Genomic DNA, 17,058 nt, shown 5'->3' with positions numbered 1-17,058 from the left:
CAGTGCATTCTTTCTCTTTTCAGTTCAGTGACATTTCCAACATTATTGGGTTTCATCAATAGATACTATTTACAAAATGTCCTTTGGTTCAAATTCATAAATATAAATAAAATGTGTACATTCTTTGGTCTCTTGTCTGTGTTTAGTGGTTATTGCAAAGAATGAAACTGCTTGTATACTTGATCTTCATGTTGATTCCAAAGGTTGACCGTATATTTACTGTTTTGTTGTTTGATCAAGTCAATGAGATGACTTAACTGCACTGTAATGTTTTCATTCACGTTTGCCAAAATTGGGGGTAGTGAGTTTGATGAATTTGATTGTAATCCTGTAGTCTCTGTGTACTTACACTTGCTCCTGAGTCACTACTGTAAGGTGGTGTGACTCTTTATTTCTTATTTCTAGCTGCTTACAAAGTCAAGAGTCTGCCAAGCCTCAAAGCAAAAACGTATAAAAAGGTTCAGTTTGTTTGAAGTGTGAGTGACATAATGGTTTATAAAGCCTTTTATCACATGTGCATCAATCAAGTTTTCTAGAAAAACCTCCCTTGCATCACATTTTACAAAAGCACGCACAAAAAAATAAACACAAACGCACACTCACAGAGATCTTTACAGACATTAAAAAGTGTGAATTTCCCATTTTGATCTTATTCTTAAGTTACTGGGTGACTGATCCAGAGCAGGGGTTACTCTGCCTGAATGGATTTCACTTGATGTTAGTAGAACATTTCAGAATCACATGATTGTTCATTCTTTGAGAACACAAATGGAGGAAACCCTGGTTCTGACAGCAACTTGGTGGAGAGCTGATTCCTTTTCAGTTCAGTAAGTTAAAGTGGATGTTCTTCAACATTCAAAACAAGTCGAAATAGATAGAGGGGTTGTATTTCAATCATTTACCAGAGTTTGTAGCGCTTAACTGACTAAATGTGGCTGTTATCCTGGTGTACATTAGGTATGCAGCATACTGTCTTGATGTGTCAGTAGCGGGCCTTGCGGCACATGTCGCAGCGACACGCCTTCGCCGTCAGGATCTCGATTTCGTCATGGTGACGACCTCGAGGGCAGTCCAGGCGAACTTTGACCTGAGGGAAGTCAAGCCAGAGGACATGAACAACCGGTACAAATTATAAAAAAAACAAAAAACACTGTAGTTAACCCCGTCGTATCCTTTCCTCTCACCTTAGCATCCTTGCTGATGGTGCAGCATCGTGAAGCGGAGGTGATGTTGTGGGTGAAGTTGGAGGCCACCAGCACCGAGTATCTGGATGGGAAGGCGCTGGACTCGCAGTAGCCCACGCAGGCGTAGACAAGGTGGGTGCCTTTACATGTGCCACGACGGTCACTGCGGATGGTCACGTTGAAGGCTGGAGAGGGGGAGAGAAGATGGAGGGATGAGCGAGAATCAAGTCCTGTATGTGTGAGTGTTTGGGATTCATGAATGAATGAATGAATGAATGATCACGTTAGAAAGACTTTTGACGCTGCTGTTCTCAAGACCACATGAATGGATGCTGTTTTTTTCAGGACACTGTAAAAAAGCATTTTAAAAAACGGTGTGTGTTCCTCACGGTGTAGGTGACATCCTGGGGTGAGGCCGTCGTAGCTCCAACCAATAGGAGAGAAGAGCAGGAGCAGTGACATCACTGGTAGGACCAGCAGGCAGAATTGTGAGGTCGTACACAGCGACATCTGGATGGCAGCCTGGAGGATCCAAACAGAACAACAAAGTATGTAAGACGTTACTGTGACTTAAGACCAGAGGAAATCTGACATTTAACTGTCTTCACGAGGTTTTTATGCAAAAATAATTTCAACTTCAACTTTTTGCTTTTGGTCTTGTGAAATACTATAAAGTTGAACCTCTTTAGACTTTTGAAAAATCTGAAGAACTGCAAAAATGATAAACATCTTTAACTTGTGATAAGGCTGTGAGGAAGCATTGTTTGGTTATAAAATGATCCAGGCTACTTAAAAGATCTTATTTAAACAATATCTGAGCTGAAGACGTTTTCTATCAACCTTCGGTGATCCCGTCCTGCTGAACTCCTAAATCAAACCTTAAATCAAAGCAGGTTCCCAGAGCCCCCTCCCTTATCCACCAAGGTGATTTCCCATCCTAAGCGTCTGCCTGTGTGTCACTCGGTTGAGTAACAGCTAATGTGAATAAAAACAATGCAGTCTTTATCCTTTCAATACGCCTCATCTACCAGCTACCCGCTGACACACGCATACGTACACAGCTCACACACACACACACACACACCGACTCGTTCAAACGTACACGTAGCTGCACAGCAACATAATCAGAAACCAGACGTGAATACATTCTTTAAGATACAGAAAAGCCGAAGGATCCTGTGTGCATCTGTGTTTTCCGTCATAAGCATGAATGCATACAGTGCATATAGTGTGTGTGCACGCATGCATGCATGATCTTGCGTGAGTGTCCATGCATGCACATGCTCACAACCCCCCACCCGTCACACACACACACACACACACACACACACACACACACACACACACACACACACACACACACACACACACACACGGTCCAACACGTGTGTAAACAATAAAGTCATGTTTTCCTGGGAATTTGGGGATCCTGACCCTTGCCCTCTAAAATGGCAGCTCTTTCCAGCTCCGCTTCCCCTGCGACTGGAGCTTTGGGAAATGTGGTGATGGTGGAACGGCCCTGGGGACGCCATTAACGCTGCTGGTACGAACAAATTAACGGGTCAGGACTGTGTGTGTGTGTGGGTGGGTGTATGAGGCCATTAACCCCGTGTCAGCTGGTGGGGCAGGGGGAAATGCCCGGCTTTTATGCGGGGTTTCCACGCCTGAAGGTTCGGTTTGTCTTTGAGGAAAGTGGGTTGTGATACGCTGCACCCCGCTAGAGGGAGGGCCGGTGTTCAAGACCACCAATACAGCCGAGGGAATATCTTCCTCAGAAAACACGCTTAAAGTGCTTGGAAAAGTATTCCATGCACACCAAAACCAGGTCAAAATCAAGTTTGGTCAGTCAGTGCTGCCTTTAAAGATAATTTAAAAAGTGTGCGTAGATGGAATGTACTACTCACAAAACACTAAACAATGTGTCTTTAAAACAACCTTCAGGACTCAACAGACTGCAAACTGACTACTGCTAAAAGGAACTAGGTTTGAACATAATTTGACATTGTGAGGTGGAATTTCTTCAATGTAAATCACTCAAATTAGCCTCTATTCTCTCAAATTTAGCTTACATTGTTTGAATAATTTAGTTCATAGACCAGGGACTGACCAAGAAGTTGCAGTAGAAGATCTTATTTTGAATAGAATTTATAAAATTGCTGTTTTGATGTAATAATGCAGAATCAATGTTTTTTGCAAAGAACCTGAAACCTCTACTAATTTTACTTAATACTGATCAATGCCAATAGGATGTAGTTCAATACAGTTTTTTTTTTCAAAGTATACCATAACTTATTATCTGCATTATCTACTACATTATCTGTGCTCAGGTAAAATGGTTACAGCCTTAATAACAGCAAAAATACATTCTAAAAATGCTCAAAGGAGACGTTTTGTCTCATCTGTTTGGTGTTTTTTTTAAATTATATATATAGTCCACCATCTAAATAAAAAGAATGTTGTGTTTTACAACTATGAATATTGTCATGAAAGTCAAAGTCAGCAAAATACAAAAACCCATACAGAGCAAAACGTGTGCAGGTAAATATTCTTAATATGGATCATTTACACGTTTGCAAAATGTGGTAATATTATTATTAATATAAACATATATATAAAAAAGTCTGCAGAATGAGAATGTAAATAAACATAAGGAGAAATAAAAGGGTTAAAAGTGTATTTCTCCCAAATTGACAACTTACTTACTGGAGGAACAGAAGTCTCCTCATATATACAAAAACTCAAAACTTAAATTCTATAAGAAAGCAGCAATCTGAAGACCACAGCCAACATGTCACAGAACAAGCATTTAAAGGTGTATTCCACCAACATGTAGACGGATGCACTAAACTTCATTCCAGGTGTAAATAGCAGCAGAGTCTTACCTGAAGACGTAAGGCGGAGAGTGCAGCTTCTGGATTGCAGGACACGCGTGACGACTGACAGGTGTGTGTGTGTGAGTGTGTCTGCTCTGAGCCTCATGCAGGGATATAAGTAACACAGGTAAGAGCGTAGGCACTTATAGCTCTGGACACACCCACAATTAGAGAGCTGAGAGTCTGTGAATCTTTTTTTTTCCTCCTCCTTTTCTAAAGATCTGTCTGTCTTCTATCTGCACTAAAAAAGTGAAATTATCTAAAGAAAAAAAAAAAAAAGATTATCAAAAAAGCCTCACTTCTCTCTCTAACGTCTTTCTCCTGGAGTGTGTTACCGTCTCTCTGTCCCCTCCACCCTCCACCCTCCACCCTCCCCGCTCCCCGCTCCCTGCTTTTCAACCTTTAGGGGGACCGCTGCTGTGACACAGAGGAAAACTAGATAGGTTTTCCATTAAACGCAGAACCACAATAATGAAAACACACACAGCCTTACAACGCATGCATGCATTCAGACGCACGCGTGGGACACACACACAAAAAGTGTTCTTGCATGCATGTGCGCAAAATCACACAAAAAAAAAATAATATTCTGGGCCTCAGCTGCCAGTTGATAACTAATAAATACATTGAATGGGAGACCTCACACACAAAGTCTGCCTGGGTTTTCCATTTGTGGCTGCAGGAGGAAGGACAGGGTCGGGTCAGAAGATATTGTGTCTGTGTGTGTGTGTCTCTCTGTGTGTGTGTGTGTGTGTGTGTGTGTGTGTGTGTGTGTGTGTGGCACATGATGGGTATATTGTGGGGAACGCCTGGCTCTGCTTCTCGTCTTTCTTGTCTTGCGCAGAGGAAGCCAGCTTAGCAACCACCCTGTCCAAACTACAGCGGGTAAAGACATCCCTTTAATAGACTCTTACATGATTTGTTGGACATTTGCAGCCGTTTCTTGGACACTTCAGTGACATGTCACAAAGGTCACAAACACCACGGAGGACTTTCAAAAGTGTTGCCAAAGACACAAAATGGATGTCCTTTGTTCTTTTGTGGTGAGTATCCACAATAAACTGGGTTTCAGGGTTAAAGGAACAAATGTCTTGCTTACTGGAACAGCACGAATTAGAGTCTCCTGAGGTTACTTCGATGTTTTGGGTTTTTCAATGAGTTTTGCCATGTGTCCCGGGAGATTTTGGGCAGGGTTGTGAATCCTATAAAGCCCACTGAGACACTAGAGCCTAGTGATATTGGGCGATAAAAATAAACGACTTGACTTTCCCAAAACTATCTTTGTCTGACAGACCTTGATAAACTTGAATTGATTGAGGAAGTCGAGGACCTCACTATATCATAAAATCAGTCTCAAAACAGTAGCGGGAGGTGAACCCGCTCATTTATCTTTAAGTAACTGTGCTTTGGTTGGATCCCAGCAGTGATCATCACTGTTTTATTGTATGTTTTCAGCTACAACAGCGGCTCCACATCTGTGTGGTGTCCTGAATCAGACTCAGCAGGTCATCACAGGACAGCTTTCCTCCAGAAATACAAACTGCAGATGCTCGTTATGACCTTTGATCAACTGAAATGACAAAAGCGGAACCCACCAAACATTTCCCGGAAGAAAAGCAGTGTAATGAGCAATTCATCCAGGAAACAATAGGTTTTGATGCCTTTAAGATTATTTCTTAAACAAGTGAAATGAAAATAAAAACTAGAAGTGAGTGAGAATAATGAGAATAAGGTATGTTCGATTATTTCAACTGCGCTGGCAAAATGTTTCCCTTGTTTAAAGAAATCCAAACCGAAAACCAAACGTAACACTTAAAGTCAATTACAGACAAAGACTTATTGTCAACAAATCCCATTAAAATAACCAAACACACAATGAATTTCAGCAAAAGCCTGATATATATCATATTCCTGTAGCATAGAGCTCTATTGTTGTCAAAAACCATTAAAAACACATCAATGAGCCACACTGTTACACTGGGTAGTGTGTTCCTTCATTACCATGAACACACACTGTAGTCAATTCCACATACACACTGCTGTACTGTAAGTACTCACCGGAGCACCAAATGTGAATGAATCCACCGCTGAAAATAGTTCCCGGCAAATCCACCATTCACTGCTATTTCAGGAAAGAAATAGACCTGGTTTTAAAGATTCATGTCCTCATAAGAACTAATAAAGTGCTGCAGGGACTACATATATTTTTAGGCCAACCCTGGAAGTTAGCATCACAGTGGTTCCCTCGACTTTAAGCAAATGGGACTTTTCCATTGGATTTTGGTTTATGATACTTACACGTTTTTTTATTCAAATAGATAATCATCAGGACTGAAAACCACTTTTATAATTTGTGATGTGTGAGTGCAATCGGCAGAAGTAAAAAGCTAACGTGAGGCTACATGCAAACATTGCCACGGTTGCATGAACGCGATGAACAAAATATTAAAATCTCTTAATACCATTTCAGAAAGAACAGGTTGCAGGGCCCATTTGATTACTGATCCAGGAGAGATGCTACGGCTTCCCGCGCTGCACACTCCCATTCTCACTCTCACACAGACACACCTTCTAAGGAAAACACAATTATCATCTTATGGCCCCTCTACCCCAAACATTCCCAATCTAGTTATGTCAATGGAAAACGGAATGTGTGACATCATCACCTAAACCCCCCCACCTACACACAAAACTATTAGTGTGTTGACTGTAAGTTGCAGTGTGTTTCTTCTGATTCCATGCCAACCAGAGAGAGAGAGAGAGAGAGAGAGAGAGAGAGAGAGAGAGAGAGAGAGAGAGAGAGAGAGAGACTGTAAATCTGAGTGGCCTACAGCACCTCATCAGGGGAGAATGAGACGTGAATGACTGGAGACTCTTGTAGTCAAAAAGCGCACACACACACACACACACACACACACACTGCTCCAGTGTGACTCAGTGGGGTGACCGATGTTTGTATCGCTCTGTGGCCCCGTCGCTCTCGGCTGCCGTGGAAACCGTGGCGTCTTGAATAACTATAATATCATTAATGTGTCCGCTTCCACTTCTGCCCTGTTATTTTAATCTCAGTGTGTGTGTGTGAGAATGAAAGTATATGATGTATGTGTGTGTGTGTCTGTTATTTCAAGTGCTATGTGTGTGTGCATGATTATGTCTGACAGGATATTGTGTGTGTGGTCAAAGTGTGTAAGTAGATGTGAGTGTAAGATTATGTGTGTGTTATTTGGGGCTCTATGACAATATAAGGAGAGGATTAGGCAAAGTTTTCCTGTTTCTAAGACAATGTTTCAGTCCAGTTGACCCATTTACCCCCAAATACAAACACACGCATGGACACGTGCATGCAGGAACACACACACACGCGCGCGCGCGCGCGCGCACGCACACACACACACACACACACACACACACACACACACACACACACACACACACACACACACACACACACACACACACACACACACACGCAAAGATAGAACACTTTGCTAATTTAGATTGACAGGAGGAAAGTGGAGTTTCCAGAGGGTGACACTCACTGAAGCTCAAGGTGTGCTCTTATGAGAACACACACAGTAGTGGAAATGTTAAGAAGGAGACGGCATTGTCTGTTCATTTGACAGTCTACTGAGGAAAGATGTAAACATTTGGATTAAAATGTTTCCTGCTTATTCGCATTTTACATAAGAAATCCCCAAACTGCATTAAAACGGTTGTGTAGATAAGTGTAGACAAAGAGACGGAGCTCTCTCAACTGGAAACTGAGTTTAAGAAACGAAATCGAATGCAGATGGGGTCACAGATCATGAAAGGAGAGTTAAATGTAGCAGAGCTTAAGACGGGGAACTGAAAAATAAAAGACACACTGCTGTTTAGTTTGTGTTATTTGGAGGATGAAAAGAATAAGAAATAATATCCAGATTTCACTGATTTGGTGGACTATACAGACAAGAAAGAGAGCATCCAGTTACTGCAGGTTAGTAGTGAAAAGCTAATAGCAAGGACTCCATCCATAATAGAAGAAAACAACATGAAATCACAAAAACAACCAATGGAAACAAAGAAGTAACTATATTTATTTGCATATGGTATCAATAAAGAGCCACAACAAAAAGCTGGAATAAAACAGACCCTCCAATGATAAGTGAAATCTCAGCAAAATAGAAAAACAAACAATGACACCAGTATAAAAGATGATCAGTGGAGGATGAAGGAAAACAAAGGCAAACAGGTCTACGCCATACTAATCTCGAGAAAAAACAAAGACATCACAAACTTTTTGGTTTGCGCTGCAGAACTTTGACCAAACGAACCCCAGTGAGTTTCCACTACTGGACCCAGTAACACCTCCTGTCTCTCTGCCGCGGCCCTCAGCGCTCTCTGAAGAACAAGGAGAAGATATGGCTGCAAGGAGAGAGCGAGAGACAGAGTAAGAACTACACATGGGATCAATGCAGCTGTGGGCTCACCCCATAAGGCTGCTACTGCATATCATTATTACCATAAAGAGACCACATTCGTAAGATTGCTTGGCGTGCCCCGTCAACGTGGAGATACTTTTGTCAGTCTTTTATGCGCCTCTGGCGTCTCAGCTTGTCTCAACAGACATTTCACAGGGATATTGTAATTTCCGTGCTTATAATAGCTGGATTTCCCCAATCCATTTTAATCTTTGTCAACTTTTGTCTTTCAGGTGAACAGTACCAATTAGCCCTCGGTTCTCCAAAATTGAATCAAATCTACAGTGACATCACCATCGTCCAAAGGTATCAGTCTTGCCCTTACTGTGTGCCGAGCCACTGGCCTGCTGCTGGGTTTATTTTTCAGCTTCAGCTTGCAGCATGCTCGCGACTGATGGTGTGGCTGCTCTGAACCTCATACCAACCTGGCCAGTCGACTCAACATCCCTGGCCTCACAGGTGTCCCTGGGTCAGACTCTTCCTCCTCATCGCGCTCCTCCTCTCCCATGTGCTGTACTGACCCAGAATGCACTTCATCTGGAGTCCCACTTCCTCTGACTGTGTTAACTCCTGATTTCTGCTGGGGTTCGTCAAACCCCCTGGAACCTTTCTATGGGAGAGGATTAGAATAAATTAAAACAATATTAAAAATAGAACTTGATATGGAATATGTTTTACAGTACTGGAAATTCTATTAAATTGACCATTCGCTACACCCCTCCCACCAAATAGTGACTGTTCTATCTACTATGTAACTACTGCAGCTTTGTATTCCTCCACATGAAGCGGTGTGCATGGGGCTGTAGTAAGAGCAATAATTCATATCAAAATAAGTTTATGGTCACGTCTTGAGCACAAGTATAAGGAAAACAATGTTTACCTGCTGTAACCTGCTAACCTTAGCATTCCCAGCTAACTAGCTTAATGACAACAGTAATATCTTAGCCTTACTTCCAAGGCAAGGAGTTTGCATGATAAGTCTTTTCTGCATTATTATACAGCATTGAGTTAGCATGCTTATTATGTATATAGCCATCGAAAGAATATCTAAGACTCGTTGGCAGGTTGGTCTGCTTTATTTTAGTTTTGTTTGCTGGCTAATAAGATATGCTACTGACAGTTGGCAGTTCAGCAGGTAGAATTGACGCTCGCTGACTATAAGAGGCCTACTTTTGACTACTTCTGTCTAGTCGGAGGGAAAGTTTAGCGTAGCAACACTAGCTGTGAGTCGTGGGGCTAAGCTAAGGGTCAACTGGATTCTTCCATTTGCCTCAGTGTCAAAGTGTCTTTATGAGCTTCAACCTGAATGGAATTAATCCATCAAAATGCCCAATTGATGACCCAATATCTGTCTTTCGACTACACTTCCCTTGAATTTGTTTGTGCCATCAGAACCTAATGATCACCTTCATTGTTCGCACTCGATCCCTTTTAAAGCTCGCAGACCTGGATTGGCACTTCCTTCTCAGAAAAAACAAGTAACTCAATAGGCTGACATAATTAGTTTAAATCATTTTTTCCACTTGAAACAAACGGGAGGGGAAAAAGAGTGTAAAAAAAAACCCAGGATCAGATGAGATGAAAGGCCGTGGACGAGAAGGGAGCGGAGCGGAGGGTAATTTTGGGACTTCGTTGTTAATCAATCTGAAGCACATCACCAGGAACACACACTCTCTCACACACACACACACACACACACACACATCAACACACGTACACTCTGTGTCTGATGTAACGCTATTATTAACCTTAATCACACTTGTTATCCTACCTGTCTGCGCTAATGTCAGCCTGGGGCTACAGTGCAGACAGAGATGCTACCAGCGTGTGTGTTTATATATGCGGCAGAGAGGAAACGAAAAGGCTATTATGAGACTGAAGTTGGAAGAAGAACTGTTGGAATCAGTTCATTCTAAACTTGTGGGCGGAAATGACTGACTTCTTCAGTTGTGATAAATCAGTTAAGCATTTAAATGTGACGAGTAAAAGACAAATGAAAATAAATCACCTTGTCAACATGTCCTCGGTCCTCTTGGACGTCTCTCTGTGCATGTGGACAATGCAGAGGAAGCCTGCTAAGAGTTGGACACAACTTTATTTACTTTATAACAAAATTATTAAATATTGTTTCTCCCCTTTATGCATCTTCTCTTTTTACTACAACATGATACAGTCCTATTCATTCTTCAGAATCAGATTCTGCCATTAAGGTTTCTGTCTAAATTCATCTGGCCTTTCGTTTCTAACAGCATTTTAATTTGAATCTACACAATTTGTGTATCAGAACAATAGTATCTAATATAATTGTTGGTAGGAATATGGTCTATTGAAGAAAGCTATGCCAAACAATGACAATCAGTGCTTGACTGTGAATCTCAGTGTTTTATATTTAATTGGTGGGTGTCATGATCCACAGTGCATGGACTCCAAAGGCCTTTAGTTACATGTTGATGAATTAAAACGCCGGACACACACACACACACACACACACACACACACACACACACACACACACACACACACACACACACACACCAATACCAATGAAGGCCATCAGTGATGAAGCAGTACGTAGGAAGCCTCTGACAACAGAAATGTGTACTACACTTGTTTTTGCACCCTTCTGAGGACATGTAAGTGTAATGGCCAATGTGGTGAAAATAATTCAATAATTCAATGAGAGTTATTTCATGGAACTTGATTTCCTGTGAACTGATGATGACGCTTGAGGCCCTGCTGCTTGCAGGATGTTTACACAGTTTGTGCATCCGAGTGTGTGTTCCTCAAGTTCAAAACGATGAGATAATTCTGTTTACATAAGTTGGTGTGTGTGCATTTTTTAAATCATAATTTTCGCCCCACTGATCTGACAGTCAGTGTGATTGAGGTGGCGCCCGTCCGCCTCTTGTCTGTTTCGTAACCGCAAAAATCACTGGAGCGTGTGTGTGTGTGTGTGTGTGTCTGTGTGTGTGTGTGTGTGTGTGTGTGTGTGTGTGTGTGTGTGTGTGTGTGCGCGCAAAACAGGGCAGTAGTCAGAGTGGATGTGTTAGTGACAGTAAGAACAAGACAAGACTATTTTCATCTCATGAATGTATTCTATTGTCACACATTCACATGTGACCATTTTTGTGACCGCAGCGTAGGTTTTTACTCAGTACACACCTTTACAACATTTAGTCATGGTTGTAGTCAAACACAGAGTCAATTTACAGAGTAAGCTCTACAGTAGCAGAGCGAGCGCTCACCCGACCACAGAAACGCTGCTTTCAGCCTCCATGTCCTCGTGTAAGTCCTTTAGGATGGCCTCCTCTAGTGGTGAATCTCTTCTACGCCGCTTCGACTGGGGCTCAGACACAGACGGGGATTGCTGTGCAACATCTTTCTGCTAGAAAACACGCAGCGGTGTACTGTACATGATCCACCAGAACATTAAATATAAAAACAATCCAATACAACGGCCCTGTGGGGTTTGGTAATGCTCAGTTCTTATTGTTATTGTCAGAGAGGTGTTGATTCAACTACATGGTAACGTCTGGCACTGCAATCTGGGCCTGTTGTTGACATACGTCACATCAGACCAGACAGTTTTGATAGTAACAACTCACTGGGCTCAACTTCTCCGCTGCTCGCTTTGCTCCCTCTGCTCCCTCTGCAACATAAATACACGTGAGGCATGTCTGAGTAACATCGTAGCCATACAGCCTGTAAAGCTCTGAGCATTTTTACTGATAACATGTAATGCCTTGAGTGCAGCATGTGTTTCGTGAATACAATTGAGTGAGCCGTGAGTTTTTTTTTTTTTTTTTTTTTGCTCACATGTGTTCATCCTCACCCTTCTGTGTGCTTTTCTCCAGGTGGAGGATGAGGCTAAACGGGTAAGCTCTCAGCCTCCTCTCTCCCTGTGTGCACATCACCTCCGACGCTCCCTCCCACGGCTTCTTATCTGGCAGTTACAGTTAACGAAATACAGTAAACCGTTTTGTGAATGAGCGTCACAATAATGGTGTGCAAGTAGAGGATCGGTGGTGTTAAGAGGATACAAGGGAAGACACTGAAGTGGGCACTAGAGAAGGGTTGGAGACTGTCTAAGTTGCCAAGAACTGTCCTGATAATGTCCTGACAACAGAGAAGAGGAAGTAAGAGAACAAGTTCAAGAGAATTTAATACAACAAACGTGAATGCTGACTAAGCACACAAACAGTATCCATAAATACCTCCAGCTCCTGATGGAAGCAGTTTTCTCCCATAACCTCCTCTCCTCTGATGAAATATGAAATACACACATTATAATATTGTTATACAATATTAGCAGTTCGAGCTTTGTTAACTTTTTTTTTCTCCAAACCCTGTAAAGCTGATAACAGTATAAGGCCTTAAGCTGATGCAGTACATGTATCAAGGCTTTGATTGTTGAGCACAAATCCTTGAGTGTCAGAACTATTATAGGTGAAGTTTAAATGAAAATGGTCTTCTTCGGCTTTAAGGAACTCCGGGATCGGTTAGGTAACACACATCACAACGTGTAACAGTAGCCATTATAGGAAATGGAGAAGAAAGATCAATGCCTTCTCTCTCTTGCCTTGAAGCTCAGTCATCTCCCCGACTCCCCGGCTTTAGAGATTAAAGAACTTTGTGCAATGCTTTGCAGAATTTAATCTTGAGGAGGAAAAGGAAAGGGAAGCATTGAAGGAGCCAAGAGTGGGTCTAACATTGATCAATACTCCTTCCCTTGCTGGTATATGTTTGGTCTGCGGATTCTGAGCTTGTGCTGTTTTGCTCTGCTTTCAAGAAGAAAAAAAAAAAGAATTAATCAAGTCTGTATCTGCTCTGATCCAGAGCCTTTCCTCTGTTTCAAGTATTTTCTCATTTCCGTCAAGCTACTTTAGCTCTTGAAGGATTTGCACTTGAGCTGAATTATTTAATTTCTGGGTATAAACTGATTTCCAGTGATGCATTGAAGAATACTCATCTCAATTTGGAAGAAAAAAAAAATCACTGATGTACAACTAAAGCTGCTTCATATAAATGTAATTGCTAGCCTTACTTCCACTACTAAATCCTGTCTCAAGCTGTGTTTTGGGGTGACACCCTATCTATTCTGTCATGGTCTACTCTTTGTCTTGGCTCCCTTTTAGGGATTTGTCAGCGATCTGGTCTTGTTCTCGTATTATACTTCTTGCTCTCACCAAAAGGGTAAACATATATTAAGTATAAAGACGTGGCTGTGAGGATGTTAAGAACAATGTCTGTCTTGCCTGAAGCTGCTGCCTCCTCCGATCCTGAACTTGTAGATCAAACTACCAGCTTTGAAGAGTCGGGTTTCAGTGAAAGGGAAGGAGAAAGCCTGCAGCGGCATGACTGACCTAATGTGGTTTGGGCAACACAATCAGGACATACAGAGATTAATATATTAATTGATGGAGGGCAACCAAAACACAGAATACATGTCAACATTTACAGGAAATGTTGCATTGGTTTAGCTAGTTAGCGAGCACCAGTATGCTATAACTGCCTTTACTATTCTAAAGGCTCAGAAACGTTTGGTTCTCTCGCTCTATCTTACAATTACCGTAATATCTAGAGGAAATGGCGAGCATGAAATTGGTGGGTCTTCAGCCTCCAACGGGACATTAACGGTTAATTCCGCGGCTGTCAATCAAACGCCTGACTCGGCTCGAGATTCGCTGGACGGAGGCGAATTCCCGCCTTCCGGTCGCGTAGCCCTTCAATGATTAGCTAGATATTCTTCCAATCAGCGGCGTCAGAGCAGGTGTCACTATGGTGACGGAGAAAAACCGCCCAAAATGTCACATGACTGTCAGCTGACCGCGTGTAGCAGGAAGTGGTAGTTGTAAACACTCGGTGTGAGAGTGAAGTGAGATGTTCTTGTGCCTTTTTGTAGCTCTTGACTTTTTATTAAGGAACGTTTGTGAATACGCAACACTATACTTATTTCTGCACCGCTCCCTCGAAGGAATTCAGCTGAAAAGACCTAAAAGGTGAGATGAAAATATTATTTATTGTTAACGATGGCATCCTTATGGCGTTCCTACTCCATAATATAGTAATGTAAGTTAACTGTGACTTCATACAATGTTTGTAGCCTACTCGCTATCACATAGTAGTCCTACTCCTAACGTGGTTGCATTGTGACGTCCCAATGTCTTCCTTGTAACACTGTACTAACAGCTAATGTTACTCACGTTTCAGCGGTCTAACACCACAACATGGTAGCATCATTGGTACTCATTTGCTACATCACGACACTATGACCGTCCTCTGTAAAGAAGAAAATCTCTCATTTATTTCTCACTCAAGTCTCTCTCCCTCTTTAACAGTGCTGGTTAGACCAAAATAAGAAGTGCCTCTCAGATCAGATGTCCTCTCCACCTCCTGTCCTCCTAAATACGGGGCTTCCTATGCCCCTCCTGGGTTTGGGGACCTACAAGTTGGTGGGTCGTGATGAAGTGTACGGGGCTGTGGACGCAGCGCTGGTTGCTGGTTATCAGGCCTTTGACAGTGCAGCCGTCTACCGGAATGAAGCTGAGCTGGGCCGAGCCTTGAAGGAGCTCTTGCCCAAACATGGCTTAACCAGAGAGGATGTGTTCATAACCAGGTGAGGTATATGGGTTGTTTCCACAATGGTTGAATGCACTTATTGAAGTCGATTAAACTGAAAAAGGGCATGCCTATCTAGTTTTGGTATCATACACATGTCTTTTACTATGTTTAGTATATTTATTATCACGCACCAATAAACCGTTTCTGATTCTGATACCCATGAGATCTTATGGAGGCACTGAAGCTCAGTTAAGTTTGACTCTGAGGTAAAGTTTACAATTCTGAACAAACCCGTCTCTTTCTCCCTGCAGTAAGCTGGGCCCCAAGGATCAGGGAGAGAAAGCCATGGAAGGAGCCCTGCGCAGCCTGTCTCAGCTGGACCTGGGTTACATTGACCTCTACCTGATCCACTGGCCTGGAACACAGGGTCTGGATGTGACTGACCAACGCAACCCAGGTAAACAGGCAATATTTTTCTACATGTACCAAAATATCACTGGAACATCCGTGTATGTACTATGTAATGTTAAATCATTTGAAGCATCTTTCTTCTTTGACCAGCTGTATGTGTTATGAATACATGCTCTTCTTACTAAGAGATAAGATTCAAGCTGTCTTCTCTCTTTCCTCCTCCACAATGTATTTGTACTTGAGTAACACTGATGATGAGCTCCTAATTAATATGTGACTCCAGGCAACCGAGCTCAGAGTTGGGCCACACTGGAGGAGCTGCATGCCCAGGGGAAGCTGAAGGCCATCGGAGTGTCAAACTACACACCAGCACACATGAGAGAACTGATGCAGAGCTGCAAAGTCCCTCCTGCACTGCTACAGGTAGAATGCATGAGAGGGAAAGGAGGATGGATAACATTATAATATACATATTGGGACATAAAAGCAAAATAAAAAGTGAAAAAAAAAGAAGTTTTATGCACTCGTTTTTTTGTTGTTTTTGCTTCTTCAGGTAGAGTTTCACCCCAAGCTGTGCCAGACCGAGCTGAGGAAAGTGTGTAAGGAGTATGGAGTGTGTTTCCAAGCGTACTCCTCCTTAGGGACAGGAGAGCTGGTCATTGACCCTGTGGTCTTGGAGGTGGCAAAGAATTGTGAACGCACCCCTGGACAGGTACACAGACACACACACACACACAAACATCTTGATTAATGGCCTTTTTGGGCCAGCCTATGACTGCTACCTTCTCCCTGTTCAACACATTTCAACAGCATTTCGGTCTTTTGTTCCCCTTCAGGTCCTCTTGCGCTGGGCTGTGCAGCAGGGCGTCCCAGTGCTCCCCAAGTCGTCAAATCCAGACAGAATAAAGGACAATGCCAGGCTTTTTGACTTCACACTGAGTGACGCAGACATGGACAGACTGTCCGCTTTGGACTGTGGGCAAAAGTATTGCTGGGATCCATCAGAAGTTGCTTGATAGACTACAAATGTGAACACACGTTGTCTTCCATGATGCCTCTTAAATGCTGCTGTTCTTTGGCTTTGACTTTGACTGGCAGTGATGCAGTGGTGGGAAACCACTGGGTGAATGTATTTATTAAGAAAGTTCAAGTATTATTTTCTACAACATTGGCGAGTAAGTTCTCCTGTTTATTGTGACCCATAAAACACTGAGTCCTTTCAGGCAGTAGATGTATACTGAACAAAAACGTATTTAATGTGCCAACATTTTAAGACCACGTCCACATTCTTTGTTGCCTCACGCTGTTCTTTAATCATACTCTTACAAACAATATGGTGGCTTTTGTGTTCTAGCTTTCCCATTTGAGCTGTCTATGCATTACCACATATTTGAGATGAAATATGTCCTTTGTACTGGAGAATTACAGAAGATTTACAAAACCAAGAAACTCACTTTAAAATCTCTCTTATTTATTGAGGACAGCACACACCAGACGTTTCACAGCTGTAGAGAAAATCCATCGTGACTTAAAAATAATACCAGCTTTGAAGAATCAAGTTTCATTGAA

General features: G+C 42.3%; 3 protein-coding genes across 7 annotated transcripts; 1 reads left to right on the top strand and 2 right to left on the bottom strand.

The window, feature by feature from the left end:
* Nucleotides 1–982: 982 nt before the first annotated feature.
* Nucleotides 983–1,694, bottom strand: gpha2 (glycoprotein hormone subunit alpha 2). Its single transcript, XM_068713803.1, has 3 exons — nucleotides 1,574–1,694; nucleotides 1,185–1,369; nucleotides 983–1,087 (listed from the first exon to the last, which is right to left on the bottom strand). Exons 1-3 carry the CDS (start codon nucleotides 1,692–1,694, stop codon nucleotides 983–985), a joined length of 411 nt encoding a protein of 136 aa, XP_068569904.1.
* A 6,417-nt stretch (nucleotides 1,695–8,111) lies between these two features.
* Nucleotides 8,112–14,175, bottom strand: LOC137874911 (membrane-anchored junction protein). 5 transcript variants are annotated; one of them, XM_068713885.1, is made up of 10 exons: nucleotides 14,087–14,175; nucleotides 13,773–13,880; nucleotides 12,732–12,777; nucleotides 12,558–12,633; nucleotides 12,350–12,460; nucleotides 12,123–12,166; nucleotides 11,763–11,902; nucleotides 10,526–10,592; nucleotides 8,943–9,127; nucleotides 8,112–8,461 (listed from the first exon to the last, which is right to left on the bottom strand). In XM_068713885.1, exons 2-10 carry the CDS (start codon nucleotides 13,871–13,873, stop codon nucleotides 8,428–8,430), a joined length of 804 nt encoding a protein of 267 aa, XP_068569986.1. In that variant the 5' UTR covers nucleotides 13,874–13,880; nucleotides 14,087–14,175; the 3' UTR covers nucleotides 8,112–8,427. The 5 variants fall into 5 exon arrangements, with proteins under 5 accessions (XP_068569986.1, XP_068569985.1, XP_068569987.1 ...); XM_068713884.1 differs by lacking the exon at nucleotides 14,087–14,175 and having other exon boundaries at nucleotides 13,773–14,050; XM_068713886.1 differs by lacking the exon at nucleotides 14,087–14,175 and having other exon boundaries at nucleotides 10,526–10,589; nucleotides 13,773–14,050.
* Nucleotides 14,176–14,359: 184 nt separating this feature from the next.
* On the top strand, nucleotides 14,360–16,953 carry LOC137874910 (glyoxal reductase-like). The gene is made up of 6 exons (XM_068713883.1): nucleotides 14,360–14,516; nucleotides 14,856–15,133; nucleotides 15,390–15,535; nucleotides 15,773–15,912; nucleotides 16,043–16,201; nucleotides 16,326–16,953. The coding sequence occupies exons 2-6, from the start codon at nucleotides 14,895–14,897 to the stop codon at nucleotides 16,503–16,505; spliced, it is 864 nt and encodes a 287-aa protein (XP_068569984.1). The 5' UTR covers nucleotides 14,360–14,516; nucleotides 14,856–14,894; the 3' UTR covers nucleotides 16,506–16,953.
* The last annotated feature ends 105 nt before the right edge of the window (nucleotides 16,954–17,058 follow it).

The sequence above is a fragment of the Cebidichthys violaceus genome, unplaced genomic scaffold, assembly GCF_023349555.1.
Source record: "Cebidichthys violaceus isolate CVI_PGR_0920_01 unplaced genomic scaffold, fCebVio1.0.p SCAF_19, whole genome shotgun sequence".
NCBI lineage: Eukaryota > Metazoa > Chordata > Actinopteri > Perciformes > Stichaeidae > Cebidichthys > Cebidichthys violaceus.
Note: the sequence above shows the minus strand (reverse complement) of the source record. Positions and strands in the feature narration are given on the sequence as shown.

Coding starts and splice junctions, on each gene's coding strand:
- gpha2 (XM_068713803.1), bottom strand. CDS start 1,694: ATGTCGCTGTGTACGACCTCACAATTCTGCCTGCTGGTCCTACCAGTG. Junction 1,370..1,573: donor CCCAGGATGTCACCTACACC/GTGAGGAACACA, acceptor CCCCCTCTCCAG/CCTTCAACGTGACCATCCGC. Junction 1,088..1,184: donor CCATCAGCAAGGATGCTAAG/GTGAGAGGAAAG, acceptor GACTTCCCTCAG/GTCAAAGTTCGCCTGGACTG.
- LOC137874911 (XM_068713885.1), bottom strand. CDS start 13,873: ATGCCGCTGCAGGCTTTCTCCTTCCCTTTCACTGAAACCCGACTCTTC. Junction 12,778..13,772: donor GGAGGAGGCAGCAGCTTCAG/GCAAGACAGACA, acceptor ATATTTCATCAG/AGGAGAGGAGGTTATGGGAG. Junction 9,128..10,525: donor ACCGAGGACATGTTGACAAG/GTGATTTATTTT, acceptor CCTCTCCCATAG/AAAGGTTCCAGGGGGTTTGA.
- LOC137874910 (XM_068713883.1), top strand. CDS start 14,895: ATGTCCTCTCCACCTCCTGTCCTCCTAAATACGGGGCTTCCTATGCCC. Junction 15,134..15,389: donor GAGGATGTGTTCATAACCAG/GTGAGGTATATG, acceptor TTCTCCCTGCAG/TAAGCTGGGCCCCAAGGATC. Junction 15,536..15,772: donor GACTGACCAACGCAACCCAG/GTAAACAGGCAA, acceptor ATGTGACTCCAG/GCAACCGAGCTCAGAGTTGG.